Source organism: Bos javanicus, chromosome 4 (assembly GCF_032452875.1).
Source record: "Bos javanicus breed banteng chromosome 4, ARS-OSU_banteng_1.0, whole genome shotgun sequence".
In the NCBI taxonomy this organism is placed as follows: Eukaryota; Metazoa; Chordata; class Mammalia; order Artiodactyla; family Bovidae; genus Bos; species Bos javanicus.
Window position 1 is genome coordinate 44,983,661 of NC_083871.1, and position 18,746 is coordinate 45,002,406.

The window sequence follows — 18,746 nt, forward strand, 5'->3', positions numbered from 1 at the left end:
AGGATTTTTAAAATGTGTTCAGTACATGTGAAAAGACCCATGGAAAATGTTTTCGTATATTTTTAATTCTCATTGTTTCCTATTTCAGGTGGACTCATCATTCCTTTCACTTCTTGATGGCCATGTACCGAAGGAGATTCTTCTTCGAGCTCTCACACTGCTTCAGAACATAACTAACTGCCTCAACGAAGAGCACCGTTTAGCTGCGCAGCCAACTTTCCCTGAAGGTTCACTGTTCTCCCTGTTGTATGGAAAAGAATGCGCCCAGAAAATGAAAGCTTTAGTTCATCACCATGATGCAGACGTGAAGGAGAAGGTAACAATGATACCAAAATTCTAATTGGTTGGTCATATTTTTCCAAAGAGTAATGCAGTCCAGAAGTAATGCACAGAAATTTCTCTCTCACCTTCCTCACAGATTCTTTCAGCTGCTGAATTTAAACAGTAAACATCATGTACTGTAAATACACTTCATCTTCAACACAGCTACAGCTTGCCGTGGTCTTTGGTTTGTGTTGGACCATTTTATTGATACCAAATGAATATGAGAGCTTGTTCTGAAACTTTTTATTTTGCTTTTTGCTAAGCTACTTCAGCTATTCCCTCCACACGGAGCGACAGTGACCCTTTGTATGTCAGCTCCCCTTCCCTTGTCCAAAGGGATTTGCAGTTGCTCCACCGGGACAGCAACACTGCCCCAGGAAGGACCCTGTTCCTCTAGTAGCGATGAGATCCTGTGCTCCCAAGGCCACCAGCCACTCAGGTCTGTTCTAATCATAGAATCTATTTTTAGACCATGAAAACTTTTAACCGTTAGGAAAAATGTTTCCTAATACCCACTCCTGTTTACTGTGTATAACATACTGGCATCATTCGAAACAGAATGCTTCTGTCGTTCCTGTATAGGCCTTTGGGTACATCTAGAATGAAACCCCGTCTCCTGAGAGTAGGACTGGAGAGGGAGGAAACGACTTTGTACAGGTGCTTAGTCTATCTAGTGTTTAAAATTTATGCTCAGTAAAAATTCATAGGTTCTTCTGGGTTTTTTTTAGTAGAAAAAAGTGGCAAGATTATTTTCTCCCTTTAAGTGAAAAGTTTTATTCATTAATTTTCATCTATATTTTACATAACTAAAATTATAAGATAAAAATTCTCAGCAGTTATTTTAAATAGTATCTTTGTCCCATAAGCTACTGTAACAGTTTGCTATATTTGACTTCCTCTTCTCCACCCCACATCCCCATGTTTTATAATATTCAAGTTCATGACCACCACCATGCTTAGTTATTAAGTAAATCAGTTTGCAAGCAGAAGGTTTCCTATTCATATATTTAAGGCAAGAGTACTTTGAATTTCATTTCTAAATACATAGATTTCCATAGGAAGTTATAAATCCTCAAACAGAAAAATGTGCTTTCTCAGGGTTATACTGATACAGAAATGAAACTTGGGGGAAATATTTTTTACAGTAGAAAACATTCTCAACTAGCTGTACATTACGAGAGCTAAGAATCATTTTCAGATATGCAAACGTATTACTTCCCTGAAAGGCACATTTCTTTATAACAATTTTGTGTAGTCTTCCTCATTTAATGAAAATATATATTCTAAATGTACACACATTAAAAATCAAGATTAGATTTTAATGTGCTGTAGCAGCACTGGATTCTAAAACTCCACCTATTCTCTTCCTCGAACACACAACAACATTTCCTGGAGATCAGAGCATTGAGTTTGAAATGTCTAACTGCTAGAGAAAATCGGCAGGGGGAAGTCATTTTAACTATCTAGAGAGAATTACACAGTGAAAATGCACAGTTAGGTTTTTACCTTTGTAGGGCAGGGCACATCTTACTTTTTTAGTTGGTCCTATGACAGCCCCACCCTCTTGGGCAATGAGTATCAAAGTGTTCCTCTGACCACAGGAGAAATGAATTTCAATAAAATCTTACATGCTTAGTTATTTCTCAGGGTTTTATACTGATACAGAAATGAAACTTGGGAGAAATATTTTATACAGTAGGAAACCTTCAGTATATGATGAAAATTATCAACTAGCTATACATTATGAGAGCTAAGTATGGATGCTGGCTAATCAAAGAGAAAAATGAAATTGACTTAGAGGATGAGACAAATGAAAGGCATCAAACTGAAGGGAACAGAGGGGATTTGTCTAATTTTTCAAAATCTGTCTTTGTTTGCACATAAAACCCTTCAAAATGTAAGATAGGAAAGATGAAGCTCAATGTACTGAAGGAGCAAAATGCCAAAGTGGAAAGAGTGCTAATGTTGATAAAAATTAAAGCATGGAGGAAGCCTAGAAAAATGAGGCAGGTCCAATTAAAGTGCTTGGAGACCCTCAGTTAAACACTACACATGAAAACAAAATTAAGGCCATTCAAGGAGAAAAAATAACTCAGCAAGATGTGCACGGCTTGCCTCACAGAGATGAGGCAAGAGATGAATTTTCAGTCTGGCGTGCAAGCGAGGAAGGTGACACAGAGCACAGGCTAGTATTAGGGCAACACGAGCCAGAGCTAATCCACCAATAAGCCTGACATCTTGACTCCTGTCTGCTTGCGAAATATTCCTTTATTTTGGCTGTAACTGCAAATTTACACAATGCAGGAGATAAAGTTGTCAGTCCTCAATGTTTTACTGCCCCTATATATACTTGAATATATCAAACTATATCAAAAGCAGTAGCCTGTTTTCTGCTTTCAAATCTATTTTACCTATGACTACTATTTGTTCAGTTTTGGAGGTAGGTGGGAGTCGTCCTCTTGTCGCATGTGAGGACACTGAGGCACACAGAGAGCCCACGGTGGAGGCAGGACTGAAGTTCAGACTGAGTGGCCAACGTGCATATATTACAGGGCACTGCCTGGGTAGCATTTGGTGTAGAAAAACCTGTACTTTGATTATTTTGTATGAATAAAATTCATTTTATTGAGACTTGATCAGGAAGACAGAACAGGCTTCTGCTTGGCTCTCCCCCTTAGGAAGGGTCACAGTCACCAAGCGCCTGCAGAGCCCGTCTACGACGAAATCACTGTCTCTTTAACCACTGACATCCCACACTGGCTTAATTATTAACGGGAGAACCGTGCTTAAGGGTCATTTGATACAAAAATATAAGACATCACACTCATGTAAAACATAGAATACTTATAAATCTTGCTGACACTGGAGTTATTTTAAGCAGGCTATGTTGGTTATTTTAGTTGAAATCTTATAATCTTTTTCCATTTTTGTTTCTCTCTGCCCTTTGCCAGCATTATTAAGAAACCAGAAAAAAAAATGAGTACATATACATAGAGAGGAGATGGAATAGGGAAAAAATTAAAATCCAAAGTATATGGTCTATCAACATATAAGATGTACATTTGTCTTTTTAAATTATTTCCTTGCAGCTATATTTGTGCTGAGCAGGTCTGACTTTTAAATTAAAAATCAAAAATTTCATAAGTCATGTCTCATAACCACACTTCCCAGCTCAGAGGGCTTCTGCCATAAGGATTGTAGATGTGCCATAGAACATACTGTTCCTCTCTTTAAAAAATTGTCTTTACAAATGGTAACTTAGCCAAAACTCCTATGTTTTTATGTTTAAAAAAATAAATCACTTACCATTTGGCATAATCTTAATAGAGCACAAATTGCTATAAGCATATGGGAATCAATGTCATCATTTACTCTGTGACTATAAAAAATGTTTCTCTGTGCAGGCCTCTAAGAAAATCAAGGTAGGTATATAACCTTGACTTACCTTGCAGAAGGCCCCTAAGAATAAAAAGAGGAGTGAGTTTTTAAAATCAGTTTTTTATAACCTCAAAACTCTACCATGAAAGTAGAATGCTTTAGTTAAAAAAAAAAAAAAAAACCCATTGCAGTGTTTGTCACTGAGATAGGACCTTAAATAATGAGTTGGCTAATGTGGATTTTAATGACCCACCTCTGAACTATTGTTTATATGGACCAGCAATCATATTAGTATCAGGTGATAACAGAACATAAACCTACAGAAGTTGCTTCCAAATGTAAAAAATCATAATATTCATGCATTTCTTCGTCTTCTCACATATATATCAAATGATGCCTTTTTCATGAAAAACTCTTGTGTTCATATTATTCAACATCTTCATCATCAGTATTAAGGTATCTTGATTCGCCGTGCTTCAGGACAAGAAAATCCTCAGTCTTAAGTCTGTATTTTTCTAGAGCTTCACACAGTTTCGCTGGAGGCTCTAAATAATGCTGGCAAAGGGCAGAGAGAAACAAAAATGGAAAAAGATTAAGCACACCTATATTTGAGGGGATAGTTCAAACAAGATTTCAACTAAAATAAACCAACACAGCCTGCTTAAAATAATATCTTTCTGTTTCATTGAAAGATTAGCAGATGAGTCAATCACTTTCTAATATATAATCATTGTTGCTATAAGTGTCACACGTTTATCAATTTATCTAATACCATGTATATCAACTTTGGTGCCAGCTTAGATTGAACATTAGACTGCATGAACTCTGATCACTATTTTCCCTGCATGAAATTCTAGCCTAAATGGAACCAGTGCTAAAGAATTAAGTGTTACCAATATTGGGGGAGAATATAGAAACTTAGATTATAAGGAAGAGTATCTGTGTGTAAGCAAACTCTAGAGACGATATTTTTGGCTGCAGAAGGGCTGTCATCCCCAAGCCCCCGCCAGACACCACTTCTGTAGCCTGAGACGTGGAGAGGGAGCTGGAGAAGATTTGACAGTGGAGTTTCACTGTGCTTCCTCACCTTTTCACAGCTAAAAAGGAAGATAGCACACTACTGAAGGATGTTTCAACCTACTCAAATGTTTTCCAAATAAAACCACTTGAATGTTATAATTATTAAAGTAAAAGGTATAAGTCATTTCACCAGTTATTTCTCTTTTGAGTTAAAACTGTACATTGGATAGTGGCTATTTTATATCAAATAAAGGGGGAAAAAACAGCTGTTACAGAAAAGGTTATTCTCTTTTTTTCAATTTCAATTAGAAAAGCTGTAAAAATGTGAAAGTTAAAAGCAGGAGTAAAAATCACCCGGTCTCTCCTCTGATCGCCGGCGGCGAGTCCGCTGCTGCCCTTCATGCAGTAGTGTCTTGTGAGCACCTGGCGTAGCCAGGTCAGGGCGCCAAATACAAGCGCTGGCCTTCCTGGAACTTACATCCCAGTACACAGACAGGTAAGACGTGAACAAGGAAGAAAACAGTACTGGGGTGGGTGATGTGTTCTGGGGACAAAATAGTATCAGGTGGAGGTTTAATTTTAAATACAACCACCTAAGAAGATGGCAACACTTGAACAAACACTGATGGAGTGCCGGGGTCCAGCCCCGGCTGATCCAGGGTATTCGAAGGAGAGACGGCATAGGCGACCTATGTATTTAAATATTTATCAAAGATATAAAGAGTAATAGAATGAGGATAGCTCAGTGAGGAAATTCAGTGGAGAAGAGAGGCTGAGTAGCTTGGTTTACGCAGGAGACCAATAAAACTTCAAGACAAGAAGTTTGCACCACTTACGTAGGCTGCAGGCGTCCTTCCGTTCTCCCGAAGGAGAAGAGACACTGAGGCCTCCCCGGTCGGATCTTAGAAGCCCAGGCATAATTAGTAAGCATGGTGGGTTCCGCGCTCCAGATGGAGACTCAGCCAGAGTGAGAGAGAGAGCGCGACATGGGGAGACCAGGTTTCGGTGAACAAGGCCCACACTTTATTTTCCAAAGTAGTTTTTATACCTTAAGTTGTGCATAGAGGATAATGGGGGAAGGGGCAGAGTCATGCAAGGACAGCAGTTCCTGATCCTAATCAAAGCCAGACTTTCAAACTTATCATATGCAAAAGTTCAGGTGATTTACATCATCTTCTGGCCAGGAGGCCTGTTAACATTTTAAGAAACTTATTTTTCTCTAAAGGTGATTATTCCAAAGTCAGGAGCCACCCTCCAAAAGCATTAGATAAAGTTGCATTCCTAAAGGGCAAAGGTGTGGTGGGCTCAATCAAGAAAAGAATTAACTCAAGGGTCCAAGGTTACAAACATTAAAGCTACTACTTACACCAATTATATTAATCAATATACTGCCAGGGACACAGCAGGTAAGGGATATGGAGACTTAGCAGCAAACACTGGCCCAATAAGTGAAAAACCCTTCACCAATACAATTTCTAATCAATCTTTTAACTACTCAAAGGAATCTGTGTTTAGACAGTTTAGAATATCCCCCGCCTCTCACAGTTGGGAGGCTCTGAACAATCACATGTGGCCGGAAAAACCTCTTCAGGCAGGCTAGAGGATTTCCAAAGGAGTTTGTAGGTTGAAACACTGTCACACCCAGGAATTATTAACTGGAGCTGTAAGCTAACTCTTTCTTCAGAGAGAGGTAGTTGGGGACAGCCCCCCGTAAAGTCAGAGGTGTAGGTGAAAGCACAAAGCAGAAAGTAGGCAGACTCTGGTTTTGGGGGTAGATGCTCGAGAATTTCCAGGGGGACTCCTGAGGCTCGATCCCGCCTTTGCGTATGTCGAGCCTCCTTCCTCATGACCTTTGTCATGGGCGGAGTTCCTCACGCTGGCTCCCGGCTGTGACAGAATTCCAGTTGAGCTATTCCAGATCCTGAAAGATGATGCTGTGGAAAGTGCTGCACTCAATATGCAATATGCCGGCTCCCGGCAATGGAGCAGACTGCAGGGGGCTTTACAGGCGACCCTTAGAATCACTGTGGCTTTGACCTGGGGCGGCTGGTCTCCTGGAAGAGAAGTGTCTTGATCTGGTTTAGGGGTAAAGGTCGCTGCCCTCTGCAGTGTGGAGAACAGACAGCAAGGGGCAGTGTGGCACTGGTGATCGGGATAAGCAGCAGTCAGAGTCCAAATAGAGTCTGAAAGGTGAGCTGACTGCATTTGGAGAAAGTGGGACAGAGGATATACACGGTAAAGATTTTAGCCTGAGGAGCTGGAAGGAGGATTTTGCCATTTGCTGAGATACAAGAGAAACAAGTCTGAGGAAAGAACAGGAAGTTTGGAATGAAGCTTTTTAACTTTTAGTATGAAGTTTTTGTAACCTGGTGGACATCCAAGTGGAGAAAAGTAGGTAAATGTGGATTGTAGGGAAAATCCTAGGTTAGAGAGCTTACAGTGCATAGACCGTGTTTAAAGGCATGAGACTCGTGAGATTCCCCCAGGGAGTAACCAGCTAAAGAGAAGGGGCCCCTGGACTATGGCGTCCTAACATTCTCACTGCTGGGAGGGAGAGGAGGAATCAGCCACAGACTATGAAGGGCCAGCCAGTGATGCAGTAGGAAAACCAGGCAAGTTTTCTGTGGTTTCAGATGTACAGATCTGCTAACAGCTACTGGCCACACTCAAGTTTTTTCCTCCCTGCTTGCTCACTTCTAGGTTTATGGCTGTGTTCAGAGATGCGTTGCCACTGTCTGCTGAGTAACTGAGGTTAACTAAGCATTCGTTACCCTGTAGTCCTAGAAAGAGCCACTTATTAAGGTTAGTTGATAACAGAAATCTACTCTTCATCTTTTCTTTGCACATAGGAGATTGCTGATATATCACCAGTAAAATATAACTTTAATAGCCCAAGAAGCTTTCCTTTGCAAAATTGTTTTTAAGATATTTCAAAATGACGAAACTCTTCCCCACTTCCCCTGTGTTCTACAACTCTCAGCCAGTAACAAAACACTTACACAGTTATCTCACACTAATAATTTCTTTCCTAAACTGTAACTTTAGTTATAAGCTATAACTTCGTATGGATTTTGATGTTGCACTATCTCTGTGAGTTTCTTCACAGGTCAGTTCTTGGTTGCTTCAACCATCTAGAAGATAACTTGAGAAGCAGGCAAGAAAACTATTTTAGTGCAGGCACCTTAGTCCTGCAGGGAAGACAGAAATGCCCCATAGACCTGGGACCAAACAATATGTATTGATCAAGATAGCAGATCAGACATAAATATGAGTAAGTGGTGAAAGTTCCCAGCAGTCTGGACCCACTGAAGGCCAGGCACCAGCCCCAGAAAACTCAAACTGTTCCCTTTCTAAGATATAAGACACTCAAAATAGAGAGCCTGGTCATTTAAGAAGTTAACACATATTATGTAGTGCCTGCAGTTTGTCTCCACCAACACTAGTGACTTAAATGCTTAAATACATGTAAGAAACTCACTCAACACTCCTCAGGTTAAATATATCTACAGCGACCTCTGATTTAAGTCTTGCCAAGTCAAGGACATCCTTAAGTTGCTTATACTGTAGTAAGCAGTTACTACAACTATTTACATGCAGATCATTTTAAACTGTCTACAAAGCATAGACTAAATATCCTCCCCACAAATTCTTTATATTTAGCAAACTTGCAGTTGTCAGGTTTACAGAACTAATGTCAAAAAGACTAAATGAGTTTGTGTTTTATGTTTCATTAAGAAGTAAAGGTGAAGGTTAGATTTTTAACAGGAGTAAGACTGAATAATACAATAACTCTTAAAGACTGAGGTTTTTCTCTCCTCTCAAGTTCCCATCTCAGTCAAGAGCATAACCATCTTCCCAGTTACTCAAGTTAAAAATCTAGGACTCATTTTTGACTCTTCTGTTTGCAGGGTTTAATAAAATACTACTACTTCATCTAAGTTGCCGAAATATATATGGAACATAAATAAGCGTATTTACATCTAAATTTATATACATACGGAACACGCGCACACATGGAATAAGACACTGCCACTAAATACAGCGGTAGACCTGTGTACTTGTGTTTCTCCAAGCACACAGAAACATACTCTCCTTCACCCTTCCTATGCCCTGTCGTTCAGCTATTGATTCTGTTGTGTCCCCCCAACAGTGTAGTTCAGGATAGTAGCACTGCAGAGGGGGAGTTTTGATGGGAGGGAGTAGACGGGGGGCAGGCAGTGTATAATTATGGAATAAGATGCAACCAGGGAGAAGGCAGGCCAGAAAAAGGACAGGGACAGGGAATGCTTAAAAAGCAGAGGACTCCTTGCAGAGGGGCCCTGGAATGTGGAAGGTGCCGCAGAGAGCAAGGAGCAGCAGCTCAGTTCACTTGTCCGTTTCTAAGTTTTGCTTAGGACAGGCCCTGGCTCCAGGAGAGGAGAGAAAGCTTTTTGCTAAGCTTCTGTTTGATCCCACAACTCTGCCTAGTAGCAGAGGTCTAGGGTCCGGGTACCTTATAGGAAAATGAAGTCTTCTCTACTAGTCTAGGAATAAAACCACCATTTATTTACCCCAGTGCCTGGCACACAGCAGACACAGAATCAGTGTTTACTGGACAAATAACACTTCTGAAAAGTTCCAAGCTGTCCAGCCTTACTTCCCTGCTGCTCTTGATAGCATTCGTACTCCGGCTGAACTCACTGCTCACCATCTCCACGCCCACACTTCCCTCCTTGAGATGCCTTCTTCCTTACCTTCTCACAGCCAAGTTGAAATGTCATCTCTTCCATGAAGCTCTCCCTGACCCCTTCAATTAGTAACAGTCCCTGACTCTGAGACCCCTTCATCTGTCCCACTTTTTATAAGTTACTTTTAGAGTAATTCTGTACATATCTTGTATCTTCCATTAAACAAAAGTCTGCCTTAAGAGGAATGACATGATAATTCATTTTTCTATTTCCTAAGACCACACATATTTTTGGTTATATAAATAATTCAAAAGACCCCATGCAATGAAGAGGCTTTTCTTACTGTATATAAATATTGCTTTACTAATTAATAATTTACCACCGTAATTCACGTTGATGACTATGATGACCACACAGGTCCAGATTCTAGTCTGGTTTCTGAACACACTGCCAGGTACACTGATGCCTGAATCCTATCCTATGTCAGACACACAATGAGTTACTGTGACCACAGTCGTACTTACCTCATTTGCTAAGGCAAAAGTTCCCCAGTGAATTGCCACAGACTTCTTTGCCTGAACATCAATGTGAATCTTTACAGCCTCTTCTGGGTCTACATGCTGGTACTTCATAAACCACCTTAGAAAACAGTAATTTATTAAATATGGCCTTTGAAGTATACACTAAATTCTAATTACTGCTTCATCAACCTTTACGATTCTACACAGGAGTAAGTCACAGTAGTCAAAACCATCGCCCTCAGACCACTAAAATATTTTTTGTACAGACTGCTATACAGTAGGTAAGTCTGAAGCAAAACTCCCCTTTGACTAAGATTTTGTTCCACATGTATTTTCATTTTACTGAGGATTTATTCTGAAGAAATGTCTTATCTTAAAAAGATATCTTGCAGTCTTGGTGTTAATCAAAGAAGTGGAATAATGGGTAACAAGTTAAAAATCAAAACTTCAGTTGCAAAATAACCTGAATAACTTACAGAAACCATTTTTAACATGCTAAAGTGAACAGCAAACAAAAATTACTGTATAATTTGTAATATCAGGAGCAAAAAAAAAAAATCCAATTTACTAATCAAGGATTTAATTAAACATCATACAACCAAAGATGAAGTGTGTGGTTTGGTAAGAAAAAAGGGGACTTCGGGGGACTGGACAGAGTGTAGAAATGCTGAGGCTGCCTCACGCCTGGGAAGAGCAGAGCTCTGTAGACAGGGGGCCTGGGCATGAACCCTGGCTCTACGGATTCCTGGGAATGCCTTGGCAGCCACTTCAAATTCTCCAGCTTGCATCTTCCTTGTCTGTGAAATAGTAGCTATTCCCACTTCACAGGAGTGTTGTGAGCATTAAACAAGACAGAGTTTATTCAAAGCATCAAATACAGCACCAACTTAGTTGATAAAACCAGCACTTTCAGGACAAAGAATTATTTCTGATAAGTAAAATGTACTATCTACAAGTAAATCCTCTGCTTTCCCAGCCACCACTTTAGAAAAACAAGTGTCTTCACATTATTTATATCCTGGGTCTGCTACTGTCAGCTGATTTGCAGTTAAAACTCAGCGATCTGGCTCCAGCAGGGAGCTGCTCTGGTTTTTAGAGACATTCTGGAAAAGCCAGTCTAGCAACAGCACAAGGGGTGTTATCGATGGTAAGGAGCTGCAGGGCTCAGGACAGAGCCCCTGTGTTCTGCTCAACAGCAGATGAGAGAAACACTTGCTCTGCTCTATCTCCTGACACTCAGAAGTCAGGGCAGGATGAAAACAGTTTCTACTGGTTCTGCTGTAGAATCAGGTGTTTCTACTGATTTTTTGAAACTTGTACTTCAAATCAAAGAAATACACATACTCCTTTCTACCTTCATGTTTGTCTGAAATAAATTAAAAATGTTCACTCCGGTATAAAAATTAAAAACTTAAAATCCTACCTGACTTGGATAGGAAACTTTATGACAGGGATCCCAGATGTAAGGATGAAAGCATTCTAAGATCATTGAAAATCATTTTGGGTGTAATCGTCTTACATTTATAGACTACTTTGAAATGTTGCTGATAACATTATTTCTAAAACTTTAGTACTGACCAGATAACTGGATTGCAGAGTAGAGGCTACCATGATTTAATTATTTAGAGCAAATACTGTCCCCTCCCCGATCCTTCTCCCATCTTAGGAACAAGACAGCTACAATGCAAGCAAGAAGGGGAATTATATGAGTGCATTTGTGTACTTAAGCTGTACACATTGTATCATCACCTATATATATGACACATGTATCTTGCTACATATGAAACCTTATTTTCACAATTACATATAAGAAGTAGTCTAATATACTAAGAAGATATATTGAATAAGGATCAATACCATAGAAAACTGATGTGTAAACAGGTTGATATTCTGAGATTTCATAGAGTTCAGAATTAGAAGTATGTGGAAAAAGGAAATTCTGGCAATGTTACTGGTTCATAATAGTTTTTAATAAGGTAAAACTAGTTCCTTAAATGAAGAAACTAGGGGAAAGAAGGGAGAAATAATGGTTTCGATGAACTTAAAAAAAGTTTTAAGTATAACAAAATCAGAACAAATGGTCAGATTTGCTCAGTTCGTCTGTGCCCGTGTTCTTCTTTGTAGGACTGCCTACATACAATGCCATCCTACATACCACTGTCTGCATACATGACCTACATACACATGCACCTTAGAAAATAAAACATTTTTAAAATTAGCCCTTCCTTATCTCATTATTTTCAGTGTTTATTTTCTCTTCACATGTACATATCAACCACAGTCCATGGAAATCTAACCAAGTTCTTTGAAATCACTTCTTTTTTTCTTTAAATAGTGTTAAGGAAAAGATAGGCAGTGGAGGGGTCTCAAATGCTAGTGTGACCTTTATCTGCTCTGAAGTCAGGTGATGAGCAAAGAGGTTGGAAGGCCAGTGAAACCATGAGTCGTGAAACTGTGTCTTGACCCGACTGACTGCATCACTCACTGAAGTGAGACCATCGCCAGGACTGATGCTGAAGGCCAAGTCCTTGCTTTTTCGGCCCTCAACACAGGGCAGGAATGGGGGCAGTCCAGTCATGGAGCAAAAGGTGGTTCTTTCTATAAGGAGAGTACCTTCCATGTGAGGCAAAGCTGGGGTCAGATTTGATTATCAGCTGATGGGTTTAACTTTAGTCGGAATAGTACATGAACTTTGTGCTAGGTATAGTAATTCTTTAAACTGTGGTGTTTTTTTTATTTGGCAATATAATTTCTGATTTTGAATAATTTAACTGATAATGACTAATTAAAATGGTTTAAAATTTAAAAAAAAATTTTAACTGAGTCTGACGCACAAGCCCCTACCCAATGTATAACAAAGACCACCCATAAAATCACAGATTACATGTATCATGACTACTTTGAGCCCAGTTGATTTACCATTTAGCAGGAATGCTTTCTCTGGACACCTACATACCTTGGTTCATACGCGCCAATGGGAATAGCTGCAAGGTCAAAAGGGCCAAATCTTTTTCCTATCTCTTCAAAAGCAGAGCAATAACCAGTATCTCCTGCGAAAAAAAATCGGTTCCAAGGCCCCAAGACAGACCAGCTGCCCCAGAGAACCTTGTTGTCATCCATTAGGGTCCTCTTACACCAGTGCTGGGAAGGCGTGAACACAAAGGTGACCTTGTCATGTCCGGGGACACAGTTCTCCTCCCACCAGTCCAGCTCGATCACATTCTCACAGCCGCATTTCTGCATCCAGTCCAGGAGCCCCAAGGGCACAAACCATCTCAGCTCGTTACCGAATCGCTCATTGAGAGCGATGACAGAATTGCAGTCCAGGTGGTCGTAGTGGTTGTGGCTGACAAGGACCGCGTCTATCCGGGGCAGCTCCTCGACAGTGCATGGGGCACGACGAAACCGCTTGGGACCCATGCGCTGCGATGGGGAGGCCCGAGCACTGAAGATGGGATCCGTGAGCAAGATGAGCTCGTCCATTTCCACCATCACTGTTGCGTGTCCCAGCCATGTGACTCTTAAGCCAGCTCCCCTCACTCCAGCTTCTTCAGGGTCATCAATAAAATATGGCTTAAGCACCGGGAGTTCTTTATCAAGCTATATGTACAAAGAAAGAAAGGCAGCAGTTATATTTAAAAACAAACAGAAGGTATATATCATCATGAGCACATTTTGACCTAAATTATAGAGAGAAGGGTTAAGAAGAACTGAAGTCATTTGATAAATCTTTTTTCTTTTGCTTTTCTACTGAAAATGCATACTTCTTTGTGAATCAGACACAGTAATCACTAGATAGTAATGTAAGATCTTACTCGCAAATACAGCTGACAAAGGGAAAATTAAATTTAAAACTTGGAGTACTGCTGACTTTTCTAAATATTTGTAAAGGCTCTCTTCTGTAAGTGCCAGAAGCTCAGCTAATGCAAAACTGCCTCTGGAGGTCAGCCTCTAGAAATAGTAAAGAAAACCTTTGACAACATAACTGCAGATCCTGGATCTCTTATGAACCTAACTTTCTGAGTACACAGAATTCAAAGCAGAGGACTGTGATCACACTGCTGGACAATCACACGCAAAGATGATTCTCCTCATTCCTTTCCTTTGAAGTTTTCTACCACTAGTCAAACCAAAGTGAAATGTGGTCCTGACGTGGTAAGATGATCACTTTTGGGGGTAAGCAGGTGTGAACCAATAACTACAACAAATGTGTTAAGTACTATACCTTAGGTTATTCTACATTTAATCCTTAGGTTAAGCAACAAGAAGCTGTGTTTTAGGGTCATACATGTGTGCACGCTGTCACTTCAGTCGTGTCTGACTTTGCGACCCTATGGACAGTAGCCCGCCAGGCTCCTCTGTCCATGGGATTCTCCAGGCATGAATACTGGAGTGGGTTGCCATTTCCTTGGCCAGGGGATCTCCCCAACCCAGGGATTGAACCCACATGTCCAGCAGCTTCTGCACTGCAGGTAAGCTCTTTACCGCTGAGCCGCCAGGGGAGCTCGTTTTAGGGTCATATTCCTGGGTTCTATAAAACTTCCACAAACTGCGCTTTGCTGTTCTGCCACTGAGCTGCACTGAGGTCTCTCCCAGGAAGCCACTCGTGAAACTTGCCAAGTATGTCCCATGAGGCTGTCTTTAGAACTGGGTACCCACTCAACCTCCACCCCACCTTCCCACTCACCTCAGAAACATTACTTTCAATTCCCTGAACCAGGAAAAGCTCTTCTTTTCCAGAGCAATTTGCTTTACTCATTTGATTGTCACTGGGAGAAAATTCATGCTTCAATTTGTGCTTGGACTAGGAATTTCAAAGTAAAAGCTGAAGCTGTGCCATCCATATGTAGGATGGAACAGGGAAGGACACTTCAGCAGGCAGTGATGGAAAAGGTTTCTGTCCTAACTTAATCTTGAAACTTTATTGTTCTACCCTAATTGTCCACTTCCTCTTCTATGTTTATCTATCTGTCCAACCACTATGAGAACGGTATAGAGAGTCCTTAAAAAAATTAAAATTAAAACTGCCATATGACCCACCAATCGCCCTACAGGGCATATACCCCAAGGAAACCAGAATTGAAAAAGACAGATGTACGCCAGTGTTCATTGCAGCACTATTTGCAATAGCTAGGATGTGGAAGCAACCTAGCTGTCCTTTGAGAGATGAATGGATAAGGAATTTATGGTACACACGCAAAGTGGAACATTACTCAGCTATTAAAAAAACAAAAGACCACGCATTTCAGTCAGTTCTAATAAGGTGGGTGAACTTAAAGCCTATTATACAGAGTTAAGTAAGTCAGACAGAGAAAGACAGACCGTACAGTAAAGCATACATGGAATCCTGAGAGACAGAACCAACGATCCCACATACAGGGCAGCAAAGGAAACACAGATGGAAAGCAGACATAAGACTTCTGGACTTTGCAGGAGGCAAGGCTGGGATCATGCATGAGAGCAGCACTGAAACATACATTAGAATCTGTAAAATACATGCCCGCTGCAGGGTAATGTGTGGAGCACGGCATGCAAAGCCGGTGCTCCATGAAAATCTGCAGGGACGGGCTGGAGAGGGAGGCACGAGTGGGGTTCAGGATGGAGGGGACACATGTGCCTACAGCCAATTCACAATGATGTCTGGCAAAAAAGAAAAAATCAGAATATTTTAAACTAATTATCCTCCAAGTAAAATGAATAAACTTTAAAACACACAAACATAAGAGGAACACACCAGCACTCATCAGGATAGAAATGCCACTGGTAACTGCAATGGGGGATCACCTTGGAACAGTCAAGAGTATCCACTATTAAAAACTCTATGATCAATCCTAGAAAGGAGCTGGTTAAAAGGAAACACACTAGCCATATTCTCCGAAGGGAAACCAGGAAAGCTACCAAAGGAGGATACTATGAAGGTTCTATGAATGGTAAGCAGACCTACATTTGATCTGTATTCACACCCGGGGCTTATATCCAAAAGAAACACTAATTAAATATATATATATATATATATGCACGTCACATTCACTGCAACATGCTGTCCACACCTGGAAGCCAGCAATAAACTGGCCATCAGCACAGGATGGTTCAGGAAGATGGGGTACACAGAAGGGAAAATTACTCAGCCATGAAACTCCATGAAATCAGACATTTACAACAAAAATTCTCACATGACCAAAAACGAATGAGAAACTGTACTAGAATACCATATGACCTGCAAGTGCTATCTGACCAAAGATACAAACACATCGATTTCTAAAGGGAAACAGACTCACAAACGTAGAAAAGAAAATTAGGGGATCAAAAGGGAAATGCTGGGAGGAAAGAATAAACAATCTATTTGGAATTAACACCTACATACTCACAGATCTAAATCAGTAAGAAACCTGGCCCAACTGGCTGGCACAGAGAAACTTCTTAACACTGGAATAACCTACATGGGACAAGACTCCAAAAAAGACTAGGTGTTCACATCACGGTATGTGAATCGAGATGCCTGTCCCCTAAAGCATCAGTGTTAATCAACAGTAGTCCCACATGAATGAAAAACGACAATCTACGACGGAAAGAAGCTGACTCAGTTCCCATGCCTGGCTCCTCAGGCCTCGTACTTCCTCCCTGGAGCCTGAGCTGGCTGCATCCTAATGTTGCAGTCATGGGGCTCAGGGAGCTGGGACCCATGTGGTAAGAGAGTATCCCCCTTGGACCTGTCCTGTCTGGAACCTCAGGATGGGACCAGACTGTCCTGATGCAGGAGGGTCACTGGACAAGAAAGGTAAGCAAGGACTGGAAAAACACGACTGACTCTGGGCTGCATAGCTTTGCAACATCACCTGGCTTCCAGACATCGTGGTGCTCCAGGGTCCCCACAGAAGCCTCCTTCCTTGGAGACCCTAGCCCAGAAGATAGAAACCTCAGCACCAATCCTTGGCATAAGCTGACATATGTTCAGAGTGAAGGGTAAGGGGTGGAAGTACTGAGACATTCCAGGGCATTTCTTCTGGCACCGGGCATTTCCAGGAAAAGCCAGGAGCAGGTTTCCTAACGCCTCCTGGCCCTATTAAACCACTGCTAGGACTGCGAAAATGCTGCCGCCTTGTGGACACTAATATAAGTACCACTGGAAAACCAGTGCTCTTTTGAATTGCACCAGAAAGCCTGCAAAGCTTTTTTAAATTTTATTTTATTTTATTTTTTAATTTTACAATATTGGTTTTGCGAGAAAGTCTGCAAAGCTTTTAATCACCTGGAGAAATATGCAGGTTCCTTGGAGGAGGAAAAGGCAACCCACTTTGGTATTCCTGTGTGGAAAACCCCATGGACTGAGGAACCTGGAGGGCTACGGTCCAGAGGGTTGCAAAAATTCGGAGGAGTAGCATGCAGGCAGGTAACTGAAAGAAAATTCAAAACAGGGCTAAATTTCAGGAAGCCCATTTAAAGAGGGAGATTTTTCTCGGGCTTTTACTAAAAGACAAATACTAAAGATGCTCAGTATCCATTAGTAGATAAGTTCAAATGTTAACTACAATGAAGGGTCACCTCAAACCAGAGGAGCCATCATTAAAAACTCTGCACACAGTAAATGCTGGGGAAGGTGTGGGGAAAAGGAATCCTCCTAGCCTTCTGCTCGAAAGGTAAACTGGTAATAGTCACCACAGAGGACACTATGCAGGTTTCTTAAAACACTAATTATTGCTCCATTTGATCTGTAATCACACACCTGTGCTTGTATCAGAATGAAACTGGAATGAGAAGACATGGTCTCCTGAAGTTTCATTGCAACATGCTTTCAAGAGCTAAAAACTGGAAGCCAGGCCCCAGCTGTTCACCATCAAACAGATATAAGAGGAAGACATCAAACGGATATAAGCGGGGGCACTTGGCCGTGACACACATTGAAGTGAGTCCGGTCACAGTGGACGGGAAACATGAGGAGCAAGTCAGAAAGAGCACTAGCACGTGCTGTCACCCCAAGAACAATCTGAAAACTGAAACAAAAACACCAATTTGTAAAATAGAAACAGACTGACAGGCTCAAAAAGAGACATTTAGGGTTACCAAAGGGGAAAGCTGGGAGAGAGAAATAACCTTGCAGTTTGGGATGAACATCTGGACACTGACAGGTATAAAATAGGAAAAAGGACCCCCTGCCAGGCTCCTCCATCCATGGGATTCTCCAGGCAAGAATACTGGAGTGAGTTGCCGAAACTTTTCCAGGGGATCTTCCCAACCCAGGGATCAAACCCGGGTCTTTCCACACTGCAGGCAGACGCTATCATCTGAGCCACCAGGGAATCTCAAAAGGGAAAAAAGCTGACTTTATTCCCCACATGCCTGGCTGTTTGGGGCTGGTATTTCATCCCTGGTATCTGAGGCTGGATCCTAAGGCAGGACTCTCATGGGGCCCAGGGAGCTGGGAAGGATGCACCAAGAAAGCAACCCCCTTGGACCTGTGGTGCCGGGAACCTCAGGCTGGGACGAGACTGTCTTAGTGCAGAAGGGCCATCCAACAAGTAAGCTAACAGCTAAGTGCATGGAAAACAAGTCAGACCCCCTGGGATGCAAGAGCTTTGAAAAGTCAGCTAGATGCTACATTTCCTGGGGCTCGGGGACCACACCTCCAGTCCCCTTCCTTGGACACCCCACCACAGAGGACAGCAACCTCAGCACCCATCCTTGGCATAAGCCGAGATGTGTCCCAGGGTTAAGGGCAAGGGGTGGAAGAATTGAGACGGCATCTCTTCTGGCACCCGGGGTTCCCAGGAACAACCCAGGAGCAGGTCTCACCGTAGTCGTCTTGTTCCCTGTAGAACCAGTGCCTGGAATGGGCAAA

At 41.5% G+C, this 18,746-nt stretch overlaps 2 protein-coding genes across 9 annotated transcripts in view; one reads left to right on the plus strand and one right to left on the minus strand.

Annotated features, from left to right (window-relative positions):
• ARMC10 (armadillo repeat containing 10) overlaps positions 1-18,746 on the plus strand; it is a 123,681-nt gene that overhangs the window by 60,306 nt on the left and 44,629 nt on the right. For 2 of the 5 annotated variants that reach the window (XM_061413881.1, XM_061413882.1), the window contains exon 6: positions 89-316. In XM_061413881.1, the coding sequence (XP_061269865.1) occupies positions 89-316 (228 nt within the window). Of the gene's footprint in view, positions 1-88; positions 4,988-18,746 lie in introns of those variants that run through there. The other 3 variants (XM_061413883.1, XM_061413884.1, XM_061413885.1) reach the window with 3 other exon arrangements.
• The window catches only part of NAPEPLD (N-acyl phosphatidylethanolamine phospholipase D), a 92,027-nt gene continuing 74,591 nt past the window's right edge, over positions 1,311-18,746 (minus strand). For all 4 annotated transcript variants that reach the window (XM_061413878.1, XM_061413875.1, XM_061413876.1 and 1 more), the window contains exons 3-5: positions 12,867-13,510; positions 9,914-10,028; positions 1,311-4,257 (exon numbers count right to left, since the gene is read on the minus strand). In XM_061413878.1, the coding sequence (XP_061269862.1) occupies positions 4,129-4,257; positions 9,914-10,028; positions 12,867-13,510 (888 nt within the window). In that variant the 3' untranslated portion in view covers positions 1,311-4,128. The remainder of the gene's footprint in view (positions 4,258-9,913; positions 10,029-12,866; positions 13,511-18,746) is intronic.